A 23,837-nucleotide genomic window follows, 5' to 3' on the forward strand; every position below is an offset into this window, starting at 1 on the left:
ATTATAAATAATATATGCAGGCAATAAAAATAAGTAAAATGTCTACATGTAATAACTTAAAATAAATTAATAATATATAAATTATATATTATAATTATATTATATTATATTATATTATGTTATTATATTTACTATATTAATTTATTATAAATACATTCTAAATAATAAATTATATATTATACATTATAAATATTACAAATAAATGAGAAAAATAGAATTTATATATATATATATATATATATATATATATATATATATATATATATATATAATAAATAAATAAATAAATAAATATGAATGTTTGTAAAAATCATACTCACCTCGACAGTCTATATCTTGGCAGTATTCTCCTTCAGGGATGCAGGTGCTGAAAACACAGTTTTGGTAGAAGCACAATTTTAAATGTCCATTTACTCTCATGATTTTATAAAATGTTGCTAAATGTGTAAAAACTACAACAGGATCCCTGTGTCAGTGTCTCTCACCATTGTTTACATTCTCCTTCTAACCAAGTGTCTCCGACAGACAGCTCCTGCTGGTCATGGACACACAGTGGGGGACACGGGCCGGGGTCACATGGTTTGTGCTGGACTTCCTCAAACTGGCAGTTTACACCATCACCCTCAGGAACCAGAGATCTGGAAAAAACAGAAAAACATATTCACACAACTCTGCATTGACGGAGCTGACGGTCAGCTGGTCGCTCCCTGCGAATCTCACCTGAATCGCGTCCTTTGTCCCGGTCCGCAGGTGGAGCTGCAGGAGGCCCAGGTGGACCAGGAGCTCCAGGCGCAGCTGTTCTCTCCTGCGCAGGTGCGGTTGGTGCAGGTGAGCTCTCCGTCTGCGCAGCTGCAGTTGTTGCAGTCCACCTGATGCGTGCTGCCCGCGGCCCAGCTCTGACCCGACGCGTCCAGACAGTCACACTGCCACACCTGAACGCACATGCCGTCCTGCAGCAGCTGACCTACACACACAACACGAGACATTTTCATGCATCAGATCTCAAAAACGCTACTGTATGCTGTCAGAAAGCATGGGTTTGTAACGACACCTGAGTCCCTTTAGCCCTCAGAGCATTAATATTCACTAAGTATTTTTTTTCACCATTTAACATGTCTTTAGGAAGCCATTAGTTATAAAAAAAACATTTTTTTAGGCATTGGTGCATCATTTGGAAAAATAAAGTTCTACACTGGGCATTTAGGGTTAAAAAAATTTCACACTTGTTGATACAGTAAGTGAAAGTTTTGAATTCACAACACGCAAATGTATTTGGAAAATAATATATTAGGATATGAAGCTTGTTTTCGCCACAAAATAATAATTTTTTTTTAAAGATAATTGACTTTTTATATATTCTAACTTTTTTTTCTCAGAAATGCATGATATAGTCACAATTGTGTGATATAAAGTCAGAACTGTGAGTTATAAGTCAGAATTGCGAGATATAAAGTAGCAATTGCGTTATAAATTCAGAACTGAAAGTCGCAATTGCGAGTTCAAATGTTCATTTGCACATTTTTTCCCACCAAAACTGATCGTCAGTTACTGTTATGTGTAGTTTTTATCTATTTAGTGAAAGTTAGGTATATTTAATTGCTTTATTCAAGCGCTGCAGCTCTTTCTCTCGGTCTTACCCCGCGGGCAGCGACAGCCCGGCTGACATTCGGTGTTGGTCTGGCACTCGATGCCCTGCTGACGGTCCGAGCAGCGCTGTGGACACTCGTTAGCACAGGACACAAACTCCTGCCCTGGAGGACACCCACCATCATCTGAGGGAAATACACAGTACAAATTCAGACTGAAGCATACTGTGTCGTATTTGATACGCAGGCCTCTAAATGATCAACATGATCAAAACTTTGCTGTTGCACATAATCATATATTTTTATATATTTTTGCTCAGTTTGGGCCTCTGAATTGTTCATATGTCAGGGTTTACAGGGTTAAAATGCTTAATAAATCTCAGATAAATCTCTATAAATTCAAAATTGTGTTCTTAAAGCATGTGTCTGGTCTTATTGTGCATGATTCATCAGTGCATATTATTAAAAAAAATTGTTTTCATAATCTTTCACCAAAATGTAATAGCTTCCTTCACCTCTGAGACGACTTCTCCTCTCTGTTGATGTAATCAAGACCAAGAGTGGACGAGGAAAAGTAATATTAACCAATAATATCAAAGCCTGCTTTCATGACACAATCAAATCCTGATGGATAAAATCAGTTACGTCCTACATTATTTCCCAGTGAATTTTTCATATACAAAATGAGTTGTGATGCAATTTTAGTGTTGACTTTAAATCATTTTAGTGCCTGACTGTGTGAGAGCAGCACAATGCTTGACGTCGTACCACATGGTTTGGTGTTGCAGGGTTTGACCTGGTTCTTCTCTCCGGTGCACTTGCGGCCTCCATTTTTGGGCGGAGGACTGGAACACGAGCGGGTTCTGATGGAGCGTCCACCACCACAGGCTTTATCACAGCGGGACCACGGGCTCCAGCGAGACCAGCCTCCATCCACTGAACACAACACAACACTTACTGTAGCAGAGGCCTGATCACTCGTTACGGTCAGTGATTATATAGATTATACTATAAAGCTTCTCAGGTGAGTGTATTGTTTTAAGGGTGTGTAAATGTTCTTTAACTCACCGCGGCAGGCCCGAATACTACAGAAGCGGTTTTCCACGTTGCCGCCCAGGATGTCCTGACACCAGGTCCCGTTGACGCCGGGGGCGATGAAGGTCCGGACGCGCTGCTGTTGACCGACGCCGCAGGAGCGAGAGCAGGAGCTCCACTCACCCCACATCATCCAGGAGCAGTTCCTGTGCGCACATTCAGGCCCCTGACACACGCCACCATCTGACAGACAAAATTACAGACAAACCGCACCATCAAAACAAGAGAAGATGAGCAAAAAGGTGAAAAAAGTCCTGTTGTACATTAAGGGAATGTTTGGAATGGTACACTCCCATACTACTTTTGCAGTCTGCAGTATGCACAGTATGTGAATTTATGTGAAAAATAGCATTTGAAACAGTAGCTTCTTTATGAGATGGTAACAATACTCAGGTGAGTATGATCCGAGTGATGTAGAGATGAGGCGAGATGTACCGGGACACTGAGGCAGATTGCAAACTCTCTCCTGTTGGCTCTTTCCAGAGCAGCGATCATCAACACACTCCCTCGTACGGAACTTCAGAGCAGGAGAAACCGGATCGTTGCAGGTTCGGGAACATGGACTCCACACTGTCCACTGGGAGAACCCAGCATCCTCATCTACAGACAGAAGCATATTATAGGATATATAGTATATACAGTGTGTGTATATATATATATATATATATATATATATATATATATATATATATATAAAAACTGTTGTTCATCGCAATTTCAAAATAAAAATGTAAAAGTTTGCACGTTTTGATGTCCACATGTTCTTGTTCAAGAAGATATTACAGTGACTGTAGCATTTCTATCGTAAAGAAGTGGCCAAATATTAAATATTAAGTGGACATTTCAATTAAATGTCGTTTGGCCAATATTAAACAAGAATTTCACCATGCTGTAAAGTGTAACAAAAACAATCATCAGGCTGCTGGCGCCCTCTACAGGCATTTGTTATAATACATAATGTACAGAAGTTGATTATATTATGTATATTACATTATGTATTTTAACAGTGTTGATCAATAAAACACTATGATTATTTGCATTTAATACCTTATTTGAATGAATTATTATTGCCTCATTGTTATTATATATGTATTTTAAGTCATTTTAAATGGTATTGTTTACTTAGGTCTATTTTTATTACCACAAAAAAAATATTATCCGATTACTTGATTAATCATCAAAATAATCAACCGATTAATTGATTACCAATATAATTGTTAGTGATAGCAATAGATTAGTTAAAACATTTCAAAATGACCTGAACTGTTTTTGCATTTTGTGACCTGCAGTTGAATAAAATACTATTTTTCCAGTCATTTATTTCATCATTGAAGATTTAAAAATAGTGTTAAAATATTGTAATTTTGTGTAGTGTCTCATGAGCTAAGTGAGTCATCACCCCCCCCACCTCAAATATATATATATTATATATTCCAGTCATTACCTGGTAAAGATGGTTCCTCTGTTGGAACTGTTACCACTGTAAAAACAGTAAAGAACTGAATCACTATAAAACAATAAATAACAGTTGTCGATAGAGTAATATAAGTACTAGTAATATTATCAAAATAAGCATGCATATTTCTAGCAATAAGATATTTGAGTATTTCTGGCATGTACGTGGGCAGTCGGGTGTCTGGCAGTAGGCGGTGTCCAGCAGCGGCCCTTCACAGTCTCGGCCCCCGTGAGCAGGACTGGGCTGGTTACAGCTTCTGCTGCGACTCTTCTGGCCGAGACCCCCACAGCTGAGTGAACAGGGACCCCAGGGGCCCCAGGGAGACAGACCTCCATCACGGGGACATGGAACCAAAGAACAGTTCCACAGTCCATGTTCACATGAGCTTCAGAAAAGACACAAATATATTACTGAAACATAGAGAGGTATGAATTAAAGACGACATGTAGATATAATTTGCTGTTACCAGGAACTACATTCATGCATCAGCTCCTCTCCAGACATGAGCTCTGATCCGACAGTGATGTTCTGGAGGTCAGGGGTCAACTCAGGGGTCACCGACACACTTTGTAAAGAGGTCAGGAAGTCAGTGTCCACAAGACATGGACATTCCTACATACACATGATTGAAGGGAATCAGAATAACAGCATTTTATAATGCATGAATTTATCAAAATGCTAACAATCAACTGGTCTGTTATCAGAATGCACTTTATAATGTTGTGGTCTTAATAAATATTCTGATGTATGTACTTTCCTGCTAATGGAGTGTGTTCTTTCAGTATGCAAATAAAGCTGTTTGAGATGATTGTGAGCTCACATGAAGGCAGGATCCGTTGTGCTGGAAGGTGTTGGGTGGACAGTGGCAGCCCTCCTCACAGCCCTCTGAGTAACAGCCCTCATGACCGCTGACTTGAGAACAGCTGAACGGACACCCTTCACCACGCTCACACTCCCTATAGAGACGCCCAGGAGGACAGCCCACCTCTGGTGAACACACACATACACACACACACACACACACACACACACACACACACACACACACACACACACACACAGATATATGAATGAATAGAATTGTATATCACAAATATACAACAAAAACAGTTTGTGTTTGGTTTAAGGAAAGACACCACAGGTGAATAGGGTATCAAATTAACTAACAGATATCACCATACAGTACTTCCCCAGTTGATTGATTATAATTGCAAAATTTTTATTATAAGTTTTCTGAAATGTAATGTTTAAATATGCAAATAAGGCATTATCTAGTTAAATATGCATCATTTGTATACATTTCCAAAGAATTAATCTGAACACTGGATAAAGCCAGGCTCAAATTGTTTGTTTTATTTTGTTGACATATTAGAGTTAAAAGTTTTTATAGAAGGGATTTTGGATTTTTCTTTTTATCACTCCATAAATCAGGAAAAACTGTCAATAGGTAGAAAAAAACTACATTTTCGCCATGTTTTTAGGAATAAAATGCTGTAAAAAATCAGGTAAATGTTATATAAACAAACCCCTCAGTAAAAACCTTCAGAATATAGACAGAAATAAAACTGTAAAATTTGATTTATGTAAGTGCTGCTGAAGTGGAGAAAAAACTCAGTCTTTAAAGATATGTATTGTACAGTAAATTATGCAAACAGAAAAAGTGCAATCAAATAAACACTTAAAAGTCTAGTTTGCATGTTTTCTTTCCACTAGAAAACATGCAAAATAGACTTTTAAATGTTTATTTTATAGCACTTTATCTATTTGCATCTGTATTTGGAAAAAAAAAAAAAAAAAAAAAACACGTAAAAAGCCATACAGCCCAAATGAAACAAATGTTTTTGCCTGTAGTGTCTTGGATGTGTAAATTTCCTATATACTTAAGGCACACCCTGAAAGTCATTATATAATTCAAACTAGCTAAAATATTGAAATATGTAAATAAATACACAAGTCTTTCCGAATCAAGCTCAAGGACAGGAACTTTTCCCACAGCAAATCTCTAAAAATGGCTGATTTGAATTTACAGGGGATTCGGCGAGAAGATCACAGGGGATGCTGGGACATTTCACTTTTAAATGAGGATGGTGTCTTATCCGGCGTTTCGCTGCATTAACCTTGACTGGAGCTCTGAGACCTTCACACTGACTGGAATATTAGATGTGTCTTACAGTCACTGAGATCCACAGAACAACCTGTTTGAGAGCACTTCCTGTTGTCACCGGATCACCGCTCACAGAGGAATGGTCCTCATGTAATTGCAGGATAAATCTCGGCTATTAAAATAATCCTGAAGCATCTTCTGTCAAAACAAAGCTAATTTTAAAAAATAAGGTGAAATGCTTTCAGGGAAAAAAAAAAAAAAAAAAAAAAAAAATTCTCGTAAATCCTGTTCTGTGTCCGTAACGAAAAAAAATGTATATTTTATTATTATTAATAATATTTTATAATATTTATTTATTTTGAATTATTTATTTATTAGTTAATTTTTGCATTAAACCCTAATCACACTGATCATTTTAATGGCCCTAAAAATATGCTTTATTTTATTTTATTTAGTTTTATTTTATTTTATTATTATTAATAATATTTTATAATATTTATTTATTAGTTAATTTTTGTCTTAAGCCTCATTCACACTGATCATCTTAATAGCCCTAAAAAGGCATTGTTTTCCTAATTTTGCATTATTTTTTTTTTTTTTTTTTTTTATTTTTTTACTTAATTTATATATTTTTGTCTTAAGCCTTAATTACACTGACCATCCTTATGGTCCTAAAAATATGTTTGGAATAATTCATAAATAAATAAATAAATACATTTTTGAATTATTTATTTATTTGTTTATTTACTTAATTTATATATTTTGTCATCTTAATGGTCCTGAAAATATGCTTGGAAGGAATGAACAAACAAACAAACAAACAAACAAACACATAAATAAACAAACAAATAAATAAAATGTAATTATTCATTCTTCACAGCTCAGAGGGAGAGCTGATGAACGTTTGACGTACCCAGACACACTTGTGTGTTACAGGTCTTGCTCTGGCGTCTCATGCCCGAGCAGGGTGGCGTTCGGCAGGAGCGGCTACGGCTCTGAGACCCTCCACCACAGCTGACGGTGCACGTTGACCACGCTGACCAGTCGAACCAAGGACCAGAATCTACAAGAGCAATTGTACATAGAGAAAACCGAGATTTCCAAAACAATATATGTGAAAGATGGCATCGTCACACTGACCCACCTGAGCAGTTGTGAGTGTTACACACTTTCTGCTGTCGGCCGGAGCCCACACACTCTCTGCCGCCGCTCTGAGGGGCGGGGTTATCACACAGACGTGTTCGCACCTTAACCCCGCCTCCACAGTGGGCGGAGCATTCTGACCAGGGAGCCCATTGGCTCCAGCTGCCGTCGACAGAGCAACCAGGAAGTGAGTCACAGTTCAGGACACCTGCTTCACATGTACTAGAAAGATCACAGAGAAACAATTACTGATCTGTGTCAGTGCCTACCTGCCTTCACTTACAAAACAAGTTACATATACATGTAATATGATACCAGTTATGACAGTCAGTGATGATGGTCTCTCCTGGATTTGCATGCTGCCAGTCTGATGTTCCTGGCCACTCCCAGGAAACATTCCCAGTGTCTATTCCAGCTGTGTCATAAGAAAGACTGCATGTTATTTTATTGTTTATAACTCCTTACAGCTGTATGTTTATTTGAGGGTTCATTCTGGAGTAGTTTTGAGTTATTTAAACCAGTGTTGTTATCATTAACTAAAACTGAAAAAATACTAAAAACATTTACATAAATTGAAATAAATGTAATGTTAATAGAAACAAAATTGTATATATATATACACACACAAAAATGACATTAAAAAAACATTAACCAAAATTAACTAAAAACTTTGAAACTAAAAAGACTAAAAACAATTACATTAATTGAAATAAATTAAATGTTAAAAGAAGCTAAATATAATTTTATTTTATTATATATATATATATATATATATATATATATATATATATATATATATATATATAATTACATTTTAATGTAATTATATATATATATATATATTACATTTTAATGTTATTTTTGAAAGCAAAATTTCTCATTTTCATTTAAAGTACTAAAATTAATAAATCTAAAACAGACTTATTTTAAAAAAATAAATAAAATAAACTAAAACACAAAAAATTATTAAACTAAAATTAACTGAAAACATTGAAAAAAAAACCTTAAAAATACCAGAAAATATTTACATAAAATAAATAAATGTTAACAGAAATAACAAAAATGAAATATAAAAACTTATTTCAGTTAGTTGCAAAAGCAAAATTTCTCATTTTCACTTAGTTGAAGTTGAAGTACTAAAATGACTAAAAAATAAAATAAAAATGAATAAAAACTAAATGGTTATATTAAAAAATTAACAATAATAAAATGACTCAAATGTTAACTAAAATTAACCAAAAACTTAAAAACTTTGTAAAATAAAACTTGAAGTATTAAAACTGAAATAAAAATAAATAGACATTTAAAAAAAATAATAAAACTAATCAAAACAACTAAAAACACAACAAAATGACTAAAATTAAAAGGAAAAATATAACAAAAACTAAATCAAACTATGAATAAATAAGAATATAGTGTATTAACAATACTAAAGATATTTGCATCGAGCGTCTCTTCCGTAGCGTGTCCACACCTGCGCTGATGTTGTGAAATTTACAGCGACACAGCTCTCGGTCCACACACACCCCGTCCTGCAGCAGCATGTCTCCGGGACACCCGCAGGTCCGGCTGCATCCCGGCACGTCCACGCACTCCGTGTCTCCGTGCAGGTCGGAGCAGGAGCGAGGACAGGGCTTCCCGCAGGGCCACTCCCCCTGTCCGCCTCCACAGTCTACAGATGAGCAGCAGATGTCAGGATATGATCAAACAGGAGTGTGTAATAGCTTCAGATGTTAGGGAACATGCTGACCTGAACAGACGGTGACGTTATCGTGGCAGCCGCGGCTCTGCCGACTCTCTCCGAGGCAGGACAGACCGCCGAACCGCGCTGGAGGGCTGTTACACTCCCTGTGCCGGACAGACACACCGGCACACGCGTCACAGTCCGACCATGAGCTCCAGGAGCCCCAGGAGCCATGGACTATGCACACACACAAACACACACACACACACACACACACACACACAGATAGAGAGATCAGGGATGTTTAACTCTTTAGAGCGCCACTGCAATCACTTGCATTTTCTCATAATACAGAAAGAACTCCATTTTTGATCATACAGAAGAGTAAGACTTTTATTTGTGTACACTAACAATAATTACGTGGACTGCAAAAAGATTCAAATAAGCAGGATTAATCTTATGAGTTTTTGTATTTAACAATGTCAGATGCTGAAATTTGTCCACAAAAACATTTTTCATATCAAAATATAATGTTGCATCCAAATGTTCTTCATCTACTGCTGATTATATAGTTTTGAGTCTAAGTCAACTAAAACTAAAAACATTTACATTAATTGAAATACATTAAAAGTTAACAGAAATAAAAGAGAATATAAAAATAATTTTCAGTTAGTTGCAAAGGCAAAATTAATAAACTAAAAAGAAAACTAATAAAAACACAACAAAAATGTTATTAAAATTAACGTAAAATTAATGTAATTTGCCCCTAAATACATATTAAGATCGAAATGTTTCATAGTTTATTTATGTAATTCAATTCTAAATGTGATTGACAGCAGACTGGGTGCTTGTGACTCAAAATAAATCAATAACAGAGCAATAAATAATATGCAATTACCCATGTTTTTAACTTTAACACAATTTCTGTATTATAATTTGCTAAATGTACATTTTGTTGTATATAAATAAATATTTATTTATTATAATTTTACTTGGTTCAATTTTATTATTTCATTTATTTACATTTATTTTTCTATTAATTTACTGTTTTGACAATCAAATTGTAGTTACGTTTATCTCTTTATCTATTGCATATTAATTTCTCCAGTGATTACAATGAAACATTTTTATTATGTAACTGCTTTAACTGAGGAGAGTAAATTGATCTTGTAAAGCATATTAATCTTATAATTTATCAATGCTTGTACGATTTGTGTTTTGTCTCTGTATTACCGGGGCAGAAGGAGACGGATGGGCACGGCTGTCTCTGGATCTGGACTCCCAGTCCGGCTCGTTCCTCCTGCTGGTCTGAACACGGCGCTCCTCCTGATCTGGGTTCAGGACAGGCGCAGCTCCTGTAGCGGGACACCCACTCAATTCCACAGGTCTTTGAACAGGGCGTCCAGTCGGCCCACTCGCACCAGCCTCCGTCCACTGACACACACACAACCACACGTCACAATTTACCCCTTCAGAGGCGTTTGAGATTATTACGGGCTGAGGTGACAAACCTGGACACGGATGTTCACCGCAGGTGAGTTTCCCTCCCTCACAGGTGCTGGAATATGATCAAACACATATGAATCACATGATCTAAATGAATGCAAAGTGTGATCTCTGGTTTCTCACCAGTTGTTGCAGCCGTCTGGAGATCGTACGGTGTCTCCGGGTCGGACTCGTCGTCCTGTGTGCAGGTCCAGACAGGGACACTCGTCTCTCTCCACACACTCCGACCCGTCTGAATTCAGAACTTTACCATTCCGTGCAGTAACAACCCGGCTCACAGCGCCACTCGCAGTACTGAACACACACCGACATCACCGTCAATTATCATATATTGAGCGGACACCTCTGATTGGCTGTTGTGTTCATGCACTCAACAGATATGTCTGTAATTGGTTATCAATGCTTCAAAAACATGTTGTAAATAGACATCTTTGATGCTCTTTACTGAGATACACACAGGAGCGTTTGAAAGCAGGCATGTTTTTGAAGTGTTGAACATTGTAGCCAATCACAGACATGCACAGTAAAATCCCCAGAGTTAAATCACCTCTGCTCAGAGTACATATGGTCCCTCTCTAAATAGTGTTAAAGTAACACTGAAGCAGAGTTAAAGTTAATGAGATAATTAAGCAATTAATAAGGCTGTGACTGAAATCAGTTGTAGTTCTTGTGTTTCTCTTTTCTTCAGTGATTCTGCTTGTTAACAGCAGGTGTTCATCAATAATGCACAATCATCACTTAATTAACTGCTTAATTATCTCATTAACTTTAACTCGGCTTCAGTGTTATTTTAACACTATTTAGAGAGGGACCATATGTACTCTGAGCAGAGCTGATTTAACATTGTGTGTGAACCCAATGGCCAATCAGAGATGTTTGAGAATCCGCTCAATGGCGCTCAAAACGCTCATATTGTCACATTTTTTAAATTTCAGCACCGATTTGGTACCGAAATACCGGTGCTTTTGAAAACACTAGCATATGTTCAATGGTTTATTCATTTACTCACAGTGAGGTCGTCACATGATCGCGGACATGAGGGTCCACAGGCACTGAACACACTTCCTGGCACGTGTGAACATGAAGACACTACAGACAGAGTTCAGAGTTAATATTTAACATACATATGAAAACACACACATAGACATGTGGCGATATTCGGTAATGCGATATATCGCGATAAGGAATATGCACGATATTGTTATTGCGGGCATTTCAAAATACCGTAAATAATAATTTATTACCAATTATTACATTTTTTATAATGCATTTAAGAATACTTTCCCCATCAACCGTATAAAATGCACAACACCGCTATATTCTGCGTCAAAAGAACACGCGCTCAGATGTGAACAAGCCCAAAGTGCATGAGAAGCACATGACGGAACGAGTGAAGGAGACGCGCTGAATGATAGTGCACGTTTACTCTCTGACAGCAGAGGGCGCTGATGGAACAGCAGAAATGCAGCGGTTACCCCGGAAACCACATAAACAAAGCAACTGCCCTAGTGAAGTTTTTAAAATGCTTCAAACAGCCATTAATTTTTTTTGTAATCTCAATGTTGTTCATCACAGCAGCAAATACTTAATGACTTAATAGACTATTTATTTTCAAACTTAAACATTTTATATTTTAATCTGGACTACAACATGCCCTAATGATTAGAAATGTTCTGATTATTTGTTATTGTTCAGTAAAACTTTGAGACGTACGGCTTCATTAGTTAACATGTTAATTCATTATTACCAAACTGACAATGAAAAATACTTATAAAGCATTAATTATTCTTAGTTAATGTTAATTTCTTAGTTACTGTTTAATAACATTACTAAAATCAACAGAACTTATTTAATGGACCTGAGATAAAACTAACAATGATCAGTTGTGTTTTTTAACTCACATTAACAAAAAATGATACTTTCTGTAACAAATGTAGCTGTTGATCAATCTTAGTTAATGCATTAAATAATGAGACCTTATTGTAAAGTGTTTCCTGTTGTTCTTTATAGCCTAAATCTTTTGCACTTTAATCTTTTTGAAAATTTTACTTTATATATATTTTTTGTGTATTGTATTATTGTATTTAAACATTCAGAGTTCTTTTTGTTATTACAAAGAGTTCTTAAATCTATTATAGTATGACAACACTTTTTTTTGCAACTTATTTCAATATCTTAATAATACCGTATACCGTGATAAAAGCTTCAGCAATTAATCGCAACATGAAAATTTGATACCGTCACAAGCACACACACACACACACACACACACACACACACACACACCTGGACAGTGGTCTGTGTTACACACGATGACTTCAGTTCCCAGTCCTTCACAATAGTCTCCATCACCCCCTCTGATTGGCCGATCACAGTCCCTCCTGCGGCTCCGCACCCCCCCGCCACACGACTTGGTACAGTCGGTCCAGGACGTCCAGCCACTCCAGCCTCCGTGTCCTTCAAACACAACAGAACAAACCAATCTGACATGCTCTTGCAAATCATGTTGTTGTTTTTCTTATTTCTTGTGATCATGGATCTCGTGTCAGTCGCTGTGGGTCACTCACTGCTGCAGGGCGCTGAAGCACACACTCTGTCCTCTCGGTCCGGCCCGAAGCAGGGAAGTCCGTTCCCAGCTCGCTCCGGGTCGGAACAGAAGCGATAGCGCGACTGAAGACCGGCGCCACACGACACAGAACACACGCCCCACGGAGTCCAAGATGACCAGCTGCCGTCCACTGAAACACACACACAGAGAGAGAGTCTCTCACACACACACACACACACACACACACACACATCAGAGAGTGTGTTACGGCACGAGAGCGGTTCCAGACGTTACCGTCACACTCCACACTCGTACAGTTCACCAGCTTTCCGGATTCACACGTGCTGCAGGAATGAAATACATGATCACTTATTTTCATATTTATATATTCATAGTGTATGTATTATTGTTAAATGCATAATAAAGTGATTTATTAATGATTATTAAAATGAATAAAATATATTGCTTATATTTTTTAAGCTTTTTAAAAATGAATCTTTAAACTATATTAACATTTTTTATGTATTTATACATTCATATGTGTTATTGTTAAATGCATAATAAAAAATCATTATTAGAAAATAAAATTGTATTTCTTGTTTTCAACAAGCTTTTAATAATTAAAAAAGCCATTATATCAATAAAATGTATTAACATTTTAAATATGTGATTAAGTATAATATAATCAAATCAAATAAAATAAATAATTATTAAAAAAATTCTATTATCTTATAGAATAAAATTACAGTGCTTATTTTTCATTGTTTTAAAGACTTTTAATAAGTAAAAAAGGTATTATAACAATAAATAAAATAAATTAACATTTTAAAAGTTTTTATACCTGCATGTATTACTGCCGAAAGTATAATAAAGATAGTTATTAACAATAAATTATATTATAGAATAAAATTACAGTGCTTATTTTTTTATTATTTTTTTAATAATTAAAAAGGTATTCTATTTATCAATAAAATATATTAACATTTGATATGCATTTATATATTCATGTGCATTATTGTTAAATGCTTAACAAAAAACAAAAATAATTATTAATAATTATTAAAAAATAATAGTTCAATTACAAAAATAATAGTTCAATTACAAAATAAATATATATATATATATATATTTTTTATTTAATTTTATTTTGTATAATATAATAAAAAAACACTAAAAATAATTATTTTGTAATTTTATTTTTTTAATTATTATATATTATTATATATGCAGTATATAGTTTAATGTATGTTGAAAATTAATTTTTAAAATAAAAAAATATTACTTATCTTTTAAATTATTTTAAAGCTTATTAAAATTAATTTAAAAACTAATTAAAATGATGTTTTATTTAGATTAAACTGAATCTATATGGTTTTGTGACATGTTTTACCAGTTGTGGCAGTCTTTGGTGACTGTCGCTCCGGGTTTGTGCTGCTCTCCATCTACATGACAGTGACAGAGCGACAGAGACACACACTCGCCATCCTGAAACACACACACACACACACATCACACATCACAGATATACATTCACAAATAAAAACATATAATGAAACACACACACACACACACACCTGCAGGGCTGACCCTTCAGGACACTGGCAGCCAGGATGGCAGATGGAATCCCTCTGGACGTCCGACCCCAAATCCGAACACAGCAGCTCATCTCTCACACACGCGGCCCACTCCTGACCGTTCGTACAAGCGCTTCCGTTACCTGATACCACAGAGAGAAAATGATGTGTGTATTAGTAGTGACTGACTGATTGGAATTCAGACTTTTATTTTGACAGCACTGAGCCGGACTCACCGCAGGGCTGCAGGTTACACGCGCTGAACTGCTGAGGCGTCCCGTGAGTCCTGAGCGGCCCTCTGGTTCTGTTCCTGTATCCGCCGCCGCAGGGAACCGAACACTCGGACCACGGGCTCCACGGGCCCTTCACTCCTGAACACAGGAATATGACATTTAGAGTAATAATCCTGGTGTGAATCTGTGTTATGTTTTGTGTAGTTGCCATCATTGTCTACTTTTATGGTATTGATCTGCATTGAACTCTTAATAGATAGTCTTTGGTCATGTGATCACTGTACCGAAACAAGGTGTAATGCTGCACGTGTCCAGTCCGATGCGGTCGCCCTCGCAGGCACGCCCACCAAACGCCGGCGCTGGATTGGTTCCTGAACGATAGCGCCGCCTGATGCCCACGTCACATGTCCGACTGCACGCGCTCCAGGCGGTCCACTCGCTCCACCCACAATCCACTGCAGGAATGAACGTATACAAACTACTCAGAACAGAATGCATATAAGAATGCTTTGCAGGGAGGGTGTGATGTGTCATTCTCACCAGGGCAGGGCGCTGTTCCACACCGCATCTCTCCATCAACACACGTGCTGTCAGGAAACACAACAAACTGTGAAATATACATATATATATATATATATATATATATATATATATATATATATATATATATATATATATATATATAGCCACATGGGTAGTTGAGATGTCATATCAAAGCAGTATCCTGCAGTATGACATTATAATTTATCCAAAATTGTTTAAAAACTGATTATATACATTTTTTACTTTCATAATAATTAAAGCTTTTAAAAATTATTTGTCATACCAATTACTTAAGTGAATACTTAATAACAATAAATAATTATTATAGCAATTAATTATTATAAAAGATTATTAGAAATTATAAGATTATTATTATTTAAATTAATTGCTATAATAATGATTTATTGTTATTGAAATTATGCATTAAAATAATTATTAAGAATTTCCTTTTTCAAATTTATGTTTATATATATATATATATATATATATATATATATATATATATATATATACACTACACTAATGATTACTTGTTAATTATTATAAAATAATTCATTAAAAATATTAATACTTAATAAATTAATTACAATATTAAAATGATTTAAAAAATGGGAAAAATCATGTTTGAAAATATACACAAATTTCTGCACTCTACTGTTGAAAAGTTTGAGGTCGGTGAGATTTTAAAAGTCTCTTCTGCTCACCAAGGCTGCGTATATTTGATCAAAAATGCAATAAAAATGTGAAATATTTTTATAATTTAAAACAGCTGTTTTCTAAGTGAATATATAGTAAAGTGTAATTTATTCCTGTGATCAAAGCTGAATTTTCAGCATCATTACTCCAGTCTTCAGTGTCACATGATCCTTCAGAAATCATTCTGATATGATGATTTTCTGCTCAAGAAATATTTATGATTATTATCAATCTTAAAAACAGTCATATTTTTGTGGAAACATGATATATTTTTATGTTTCAGGATTCTTTGATAAACAAAAAGTTCAAAATAACAGCATTTATTTACATTATAAATTTTCAAATATAAAATATAACTTTATTATTATTATTTTTATTATTAATCTTATTGTTCATAAAATACATAATGGCTTCAGTTTAAACAAAATAATAATACAAATAATGCATAAACAATTTACTATTTATATGATTTTAATTTGAAACTGTTTTTTGTATTATTTATACAGTATATTATAGCTTTTATTAATATTTTAAATGTGCTTTTTTCATAGTTCAGTTTTCATTTTAATTTTAAATAAATATGTAGTAATTTTGTTTTATGTTTTTTTAATATTTTTTATTTTTATTTCAGTTTTAGCTCCGTTTTTATTTGTTTTATTTCCAGTTTCATTTCAGTGCTTGAACTAAACAAAATTGTTTACATTTTTTCGTCTAACATTTATGTTTGATTTGATTTGATAAAAACGTTATAATAAATTTAGTTTTTTTTAATGAAATCCTTGATTTGTAAACCTAATCAATATCTTTACTCTGAAATTTTGAAAATGGACTTTATTTATATATTTAGTTATTATATTTTGAAATAATAATCTTTTGCTACATTATAAATGTCTTTACTGTCAATTGAATGATTTCTGACCACAGATTTCTGATGCATCAGTGAGGAAACAGAAAGTTACCAGTTGTTGCAGCTGTCATGAGGCACAGTGTCGCCCTGTGCGTACAGCGCCCCCTTATGGTAACAGGGGCAGCGGTGGAGCGGCACACAGGTGTTATTGAACAGGTAGAAGCCAGGAGAACAGTAGCATCCATCATAACACTCAGTGGCACACTCCACGTCCGCCATGGCGTCCAGACACACGCGGGGACACGCGCCGCCCTGAGCCTCGCACTGATCCTTCGACAGGAACGTCATGCCCTGCGGACACACACCTGCACGACAAAGATTCACTTCAGAAACACACACACACTGCAGACGTCAGCGAGAGGTTCACAGGGGCATCATGTACCAGAGCAGGGCTGGACGTTGCAGTCGCGGGTCTGGACGTGCGGCCCGGGGCAGATGAGGCCTCCGTACAGCGGCGGAGGAGAACTGCAGAAACGCTCTCTCGTCTGAACTCCAGAGTCACACTCGGACGAACAGTCGGACCAGCTGGACCAGGACGACCAGCCGCCGGACACTACAGCCACGAGAGAGAAAACATCAGAGATACGGCAGCTCTTCATCGGGACACCAGGATTCTCTCCACTGGAATAATTACATTCAATGAATTATTATTATTAACACTATAATAATGATCTAATTATGAATTAAATTTGATTAATTATTGATTATTTTCTTTTCAAATTAATAATAAATATTTTATTTTATTATTATAATTATTATTAATATTAATGTTAATATAATATATAAATTATTATTTATTATTATTATGACTGCTATAATAATTATTTAATTATTAACTAAATATGATTAAATAAATAATAATAATAATAATAATTATTGATAATTGTTTTCTCTTTAAATTACTATAACTTATTATTATTATTATTATTAACACTATAATAATCATCAAATTATTTATTAAATATGTTTAAATAAATAATATTAATTAGTGATAGAAGTTTTCTTTTCAAAATACTATAATAACTTTTTATTATTATTCTTATAATTATTATTCTTATTGTTAATATAATATATATTTATTATTTATTTATTATTATTATTAACACTTTAATAATTAGCTAATTATTATTACATTTGGTTAAATAAATAATAATATTAATTACTGATATTTGTTTTCTTTTCAAATTACTATAATAACTTTTTATTATTATTATTGTTACTATAATATAATATATATGAATTATTTAATTATTATTTATTATTTTTATTATTAACACTATAATAATTATCTAATTAATTAAATATGATTAAATAAATAATATTAATTACTGATAGAAGTTTTATTTTCAAAATAATATAATAACTTTTATTATTATTCTTATAATTATTATTCTTATTGTTAATATAATATAGATTTATTATTTATTTATTATTATTATTAACACTATAATAATTATCTAATTATTATTACATTTGGTTAAAGAAATAATAATATTAATTACTGATATTTGTTTTCTTTTCAAATTACTGTAATAACTTTTTATTATTATTATTGTTACTATAATATAATATAATATATATGAATTATTTAATTATTATTTATTATTATTAACACTATAATAATTATCTAATTAATTAAATGTGATTAAATAAATAATAATGTTAATTACTGATAATTGTTTTCTTTTCAAATTACTATAATAACTTATTATTAATCTTATTGTTAATAAAATACATTTTAATTATTAAAATAATACAAAATAATAATACAAATAATACATAAACAATTTGCTATTTATATGATTTTCATATTTCAGTTTTCATTTTAATTTTAGATAAATATTTATTCATTTTGTTTTGTTATTTTTTTTTTAATATTACTATTTAGGTTTAAAATAATTTTATTTTTATTTCAGTTTTAGCTCTGTTTTTATTTGTTTTATTTCCAGTTTCATTTTAGTGCTTGAACTAAACAAAATTGTTTAAAGTTTTCATCTAACATTTATATTTGATTTGATTTGATTTGATAAAAATGTTATAATAAATTTAGTTTTATTTAATGATATCCTTGATTTGCATACCTTTACTCTGAAATTTTAAAATGGACTTTATTTATATATTTTGTTATTTTTGAATTTTATTTGAAAGAAAAAAGGATTGTACAGTTTATAGACTATGAAATGTATAATGTCAAGTAAAATCCCAACATCACAATGTTATCATCGTGAATTTTCAATTTAGAGCAAAAAAGCACAATCATCTCTTTGAGTGTCTCATCAGATCTGGTGTACCGGGGCAGTGGATCATGTTGCACGGCTCGTGTTCTTCCACGTCTCCACCACAGGAGGCGCCGGCGTCTGTGTGATTACAGCTCCTGAAGCGCCGCCTCAGTCCCACAGCGTCCACGTGATGGAAACAGGTCTTGCTGCACTCGGACCACAGCGTCCACTCGCTCCAGGACACTCCGTCAGGACCTGAAGGGTCACAGTCAGTCTCTGCATAACACTGCTGTTCAATCCTAACTCTGAGCTGAGATCTCACCCTCTGAGCAGGGCGTGGAGCAGCGGCGGGCTTCGGTGGAGTCCCCGTCACACGGCTCGACCCTCGACGCTCCCATGGGACTCAGAGGAGATCTGCGGAAACACGGACACGTGATGAGGAAGATCTAGTCATGTTCAGGGTTATTTTTGAGTCTTGATATAAGTCAGTCCACCTGTAACGGTGCTGGATTCCCGTCCCACAGCTGCTGTCACATGACGTCCATGAAGACCAGGCCGACCAATCACAGCGAGCGACGCAGCTGGAGTCATCGCAAGTGACACGCCCATCTTTACACATGCTGCAGGATTGGATGAAACGTCACGACACGCATTTACAGACTCAGAAGAGCCGCTCGTGTGTGAAATGTTGAATCTACTGACCATGAGCTGCAGCTGCTGGTACTGACTTCCTGTCCAGGCTGGATGACCGAACCTTCCCATAAACACTCACATTTACTGGCATCGACACAACGTCCATCTTGTAGGAAGAGTCCAGGAGGACAATAACATCCTAACAACCAGAAACACGTTTAATCCATATATGAATCATACATTATCATTTCTCTCTTTGTTCTTTCTCTCTCTCTCTAAAACACTACATAAAAATAATTTATTAAATGTTATAAAAATTATAAATAGTACCATTTATTATAATAACAACAATACACAAACATTTTTCTATATATATATTGTAATAAATATACTACTTAATATTTTAATAATATGTAATAAATTATATTATATTATTGTTATTAAAATTATACATTTGTAACTGTAATAATACTAGTTATTTTAATCAATTATTGCATTAATTATTTTATTATATAATTAAAAATGATTAAAAACAAAAAAAAATTATTTTATTAATTATCTTATTTTATAATTGATATAAAAATATATTGTTATTAAAAATATGCATTAAATATTAAGAAATTCCTTTTTTAAATTATATATATATATATATATATATATATATATATATATATATATATATATATTATTTAATTATTATAAAAAAATAAAATAATTCATCAAAAATATTAAATAAATAATAGCATTAATTATGGATAATAAATGTGTGTGTGTATATATATAGTTAAATTTATTATAAAAATTATTAATTGTTAATTATTATAAAAGATTATTTTTTATATTTTATTTATTATTTTATTAATTTATTTATTATATAATTGCTATAATAATTATTTGTTATTAAAATTATGCAATAAAATAATTAAGAAATTCCTTTTTTTAATTTCTGTAATTTAATACATTTTATATATATATATATATATATATATATATATATATATACAAAAATAAAATAAAATAAAAAAATATTGAAATAAAAAATAACAAAATAATGAAATAAAATAAAAAGTAATTAAAGAAAAAATAATGAAATAATAAAATGAAATAAAATAAAAAATAAATAAATGAATAAATAAAATAGAAGATGAAATAAAAATAATGAAATAAATAAATAATAAAATGAAATGAAATTCAATAAAATGAAATGAAAAAGTAATAAAATAATTCATTAAAAATATTAAATAGATAATAGTATTAATTATGGACTTTTATTGTTTTTTCAAATTAGTCTCAAATTATTGTTATTATTATACCTATATAAAATTAGTTATTAAATATTATTAAAATAATCAATAGTATAAATTTTTATTAATTATTACATTTTTGAGTACTATTTATTTATTCTATATATATCTATCCATTTATTTTCCATTCATAAAATCTATTTACTTATTTGATAAATGTCCCGGGTCTGCCAGAGTTTTCGTGTTTATTTTGTTTCACATTAATATATAAAACATTTGACATACAATAAATAACATGATGTTTGAAAACCATCAGGTCCGAGGTCATAAATGACTGTGATGAATGATTTCAGTTTATGAACCTTGAAATGATCTCATTGTACCTGCAGAGCAGTTTAAGGTGCAGTTCCTCTCAGAATGGAGGTCAGAGCAGGTCACGGGACACGCGTCGATGATCCCAGACAAACAGTCGGACTCGTTCAGCAGGATCATTCCTCCGGTGCAGCCTGCAGCAGAGCGGGACAGGACGCTCAGATATACTCAGATATACTCGTGACACTCGTGCATGCGTGTTCTTGTTAATGTGTGTGTATCTGACCGCTCTGTGTGTCCGTGTGCGGCCCGCAGGACTGCATGTGACACGCGTGTGTTTGTCTGCTCATCCCGTCACAGTCTCTCCCACCGTTCTTGGGCGGAGGGTTGGAGCAGGTTCTGTTCCTCACCATCAGTCCTCCTCCACACGGGACGTCACAGCCTGACCACTGCGTCCACTCCGACCACTGACCGTCCACTGAGACAGAGAACAACAACACGATGAGCCTCGAACCCGTGCGGTTGATACAGAAACACCATGTGATCTGTTCGTACCCGGACAGGCCTGCAGGAAACACGGCCGGCTGTCGAACTGAGCTCCGCCGCAGGAACCGCCCGGACGGGCGTCTCTCAGGATGTTCCTCTGCCGGAAGAGCGACCCCAGACCACACGACACGCTGCACTGACTCCAGGACGTCCAGGGAGACAGAATACAGTCGACTGGGGACACAAACAGACCTCTCTCAATCCCACAATCCACCTGAATCTGATCTGAGATCTGTGTTTGTGGACTCACAGCAGTCGCTCTCATCCGAGCCGTCGGCGCAGTCTCTGTGGAGGTCACATCGCTTCTCCGAACTCACACACTCGCCGCTCCAGCAGCTGAACTGTTTGGAGGAGCAGCGTTCGGGCAGCAGGGGGCGCTGAGAGGGGGTTACGGGTCCTGGGAGAGGAGCGACGGAGCCTGAGGAGAGAGTTCGGTGATATTCGTGTTTCTGAGATTGAGACTTACTCAAAAAACTTCATCACATGATCAGTAAACGAATGCATTTTATGCTAGGAGAGTCAACACGTTCAAATCAGAGTCTAAAATCAAACGAGACTTACAAATGAGAGAATATTCAACTTGTAATGAAATAAAATAAATAAATAAATAAAATAAAATAAAATAAAATAAAATAAAATAAAATAAATAAAATGAAAAATAATGAAATATAAAATATAAAATATAAAAATAAAAAAATTATAAAAAAATTTAAATAAAATAAATAACAATGAAATGAAATAAAACAAAAATAAAATAAAATAAAAAATAACAAAATAATGAAATAAAATAAAAAGTAATTAAAGAAAAAATAATGAAATAATAAAATGAAATAAAATAATAAATAATAAAATGAAATAAAAAAATAAAATAAAATAAAATAAAAGATGAAATAAAAATAATGAAATAAATAAATAATAAAATGAAATGAAATTCAATAAAATCAAATAAAATAAAAAATAAAAAAGTAATGAAATAAAAAATAATGAGGAAAATAATGAAATAAAATAAATAATAATGAAATGAAATAAAACTAAAATAAAATAAAATAAAAAATATTGAAATAAAAAATAACAAAATAATGAAATAAAATAAAAAGTAAGTAAAGAAAAAATAATGAAATAATAAAATGAAATAAAAAAATAAATAATAAAATGAAATAATATAAAACAAAAAAATAAATAAAATAAAAGATGAAATAAAAATAATTAAATAAATAATTAAATGAAATGAAATTCAATAAAATCAAATCAAATAAAAAATAAAAAAGTAATGAAATAAAAAATAATAAAGAAAATAATGAAATAAAATAAATAATAATGAAATGAAATGAAATGAAATAAAACAAAAATAAAATAAAATAAAAAATAAAAAAGTAATGAAATAAAAAATAATAAAGAAAATATTGAAATAACAAAATAACAAAATAATGAAATAAAATAAAAAGTAATTAAATAAAAAATAATTAAATAATAAAATGAAATAAAATAATAAATAATAAAATGAAATAATATAAAACAAAAAATAAAAATAAAAAATAAAATAAAAGATGAAATAAAAAAATAATAATAAAATGAAATGAATTTCAATCAAATTAAATAAAATAAAAAATAAAAAAGTAATGAAATAAAAAATAATGAAATAAAATAAATAATAAAATAAAATAATATAAATGTATATTTTGTGTGAATGCATCAGTTTAAATTTAATGCTGTTACATTAATTAAGGTTATCAATGTTTTTGTGCAAGATAAATACTGATCTACTGCTAAAAGTAAAATATTTTAAATAGCTTTAATGCTATTAATAT

The 23,837-nt window shown here is 32.9% G+C and overlaps 1 protein-coding gene across 1 annotated transcript in view; it reads right to left on the reverse strand.

The window, feature by feature from the left end:
• sspo (SCO-spondin) overlaps window positions 1-23,837 on the reverse strand; it is a 92,129-nt gene that overhangs the window by 28,441 nt on the left and 39,851 nt on the right. Inside the window, 38 exon segments of the mRNA XM_048175527.1 lie at window positions 321-367; window positions 486-638; window positions 721-964; window positions 1,638-1,772; window positions 2,355-2,522; window positions 2,655-2,864; window positions 3,117-3,281; window positions 4,126-4,161; window positions 4,302-4,522; window positions 4,604-4,749; window positions 4,958-5,124; window positions 7,155-7,304; window positions 7,386-7,606; window positions 7,700-7,799; window positions 8,859-9,056; window positions 9,135-9,305; window positions 10,302-10,502; window positions 10,580-10,626; window positions 10,698-10,795; window positions 11,584-11,663; window positions 12,861-13,031; window positions 13,142-13,312; window positions 13,417-13,466; window positions 14,513-14,607; window positions 14,697-14,839; window positions 14,933-15,067; window positions 15,214-15,384; window positions 15,470-15,516; window positions 17,128-17,380; window positions 17,458-17,628; window positions 19,367-19,549; window positions 19,617-19,708; window positions 19,789-19,914; window positions 19,997-20,126; window positions 21,555-21,677; window positions 21,770-21,961; window positions 22,039-22,203; window positions 22,280-22,447. Of these exon segments, the coding sequence (XP_048031484.1) occupies window positions 321-367; window positions 486-638; window positions 721-964; window positions 1,638-1,772; window positions 2,355-2,522; window positions 2,655-2,864; window positions 3,117-3,281; window positions 4,126-4,161; window positions 4,302-4,522; window positions 4,604-4,749; window positions 4,958-5,124; window positions 7,155-7,304; window positions 7,386-7,606; window positions 7,700-7,799; window positions 8,859-9,056; window positions 9,135-9,305; window positions 10,302-10,502; window positions 10,580-10,626; window positions 10,698-10,795; window positions 11,584-11,663; window positions 12,861-13,031; window positions 13,142-13,312; window positions 13,417-13,466; window positions 14,513-14,607; window positions 14,697-14,839; window positions 14,933-15,067; window positions 15,214-15,384; window positions 15,470-15,516; window positions 17,128-17,380; window positions 17,458-17,628; window positions 19,367-19,549; window positions 19,617-19,708; window positions 19,789-19,914; window positions 19,997-20,126; window positions 21,555-21,677; window positions 21,770-21,961; window positions 22,039-22,203; window positions 22,280-22,447 (5,544 nt within the window).

Source organism: Megalobrama amblycephala, linkage group LG22 (genome assembly GCF_018812025.1).
Source record: "Megalobrama amblycephala isolate DHTTF-2021 linkage group LG22, ASM1881202v1, whole genome shotgun sequence".
In the NCBI taxonomy this organism is placed as follows: Eukaryota; Metazoa; Chordata; class Actinopteri; order Cypriniformes; family Xenocyprididae; genus Megalobrama; species Megalobrama amblycephala.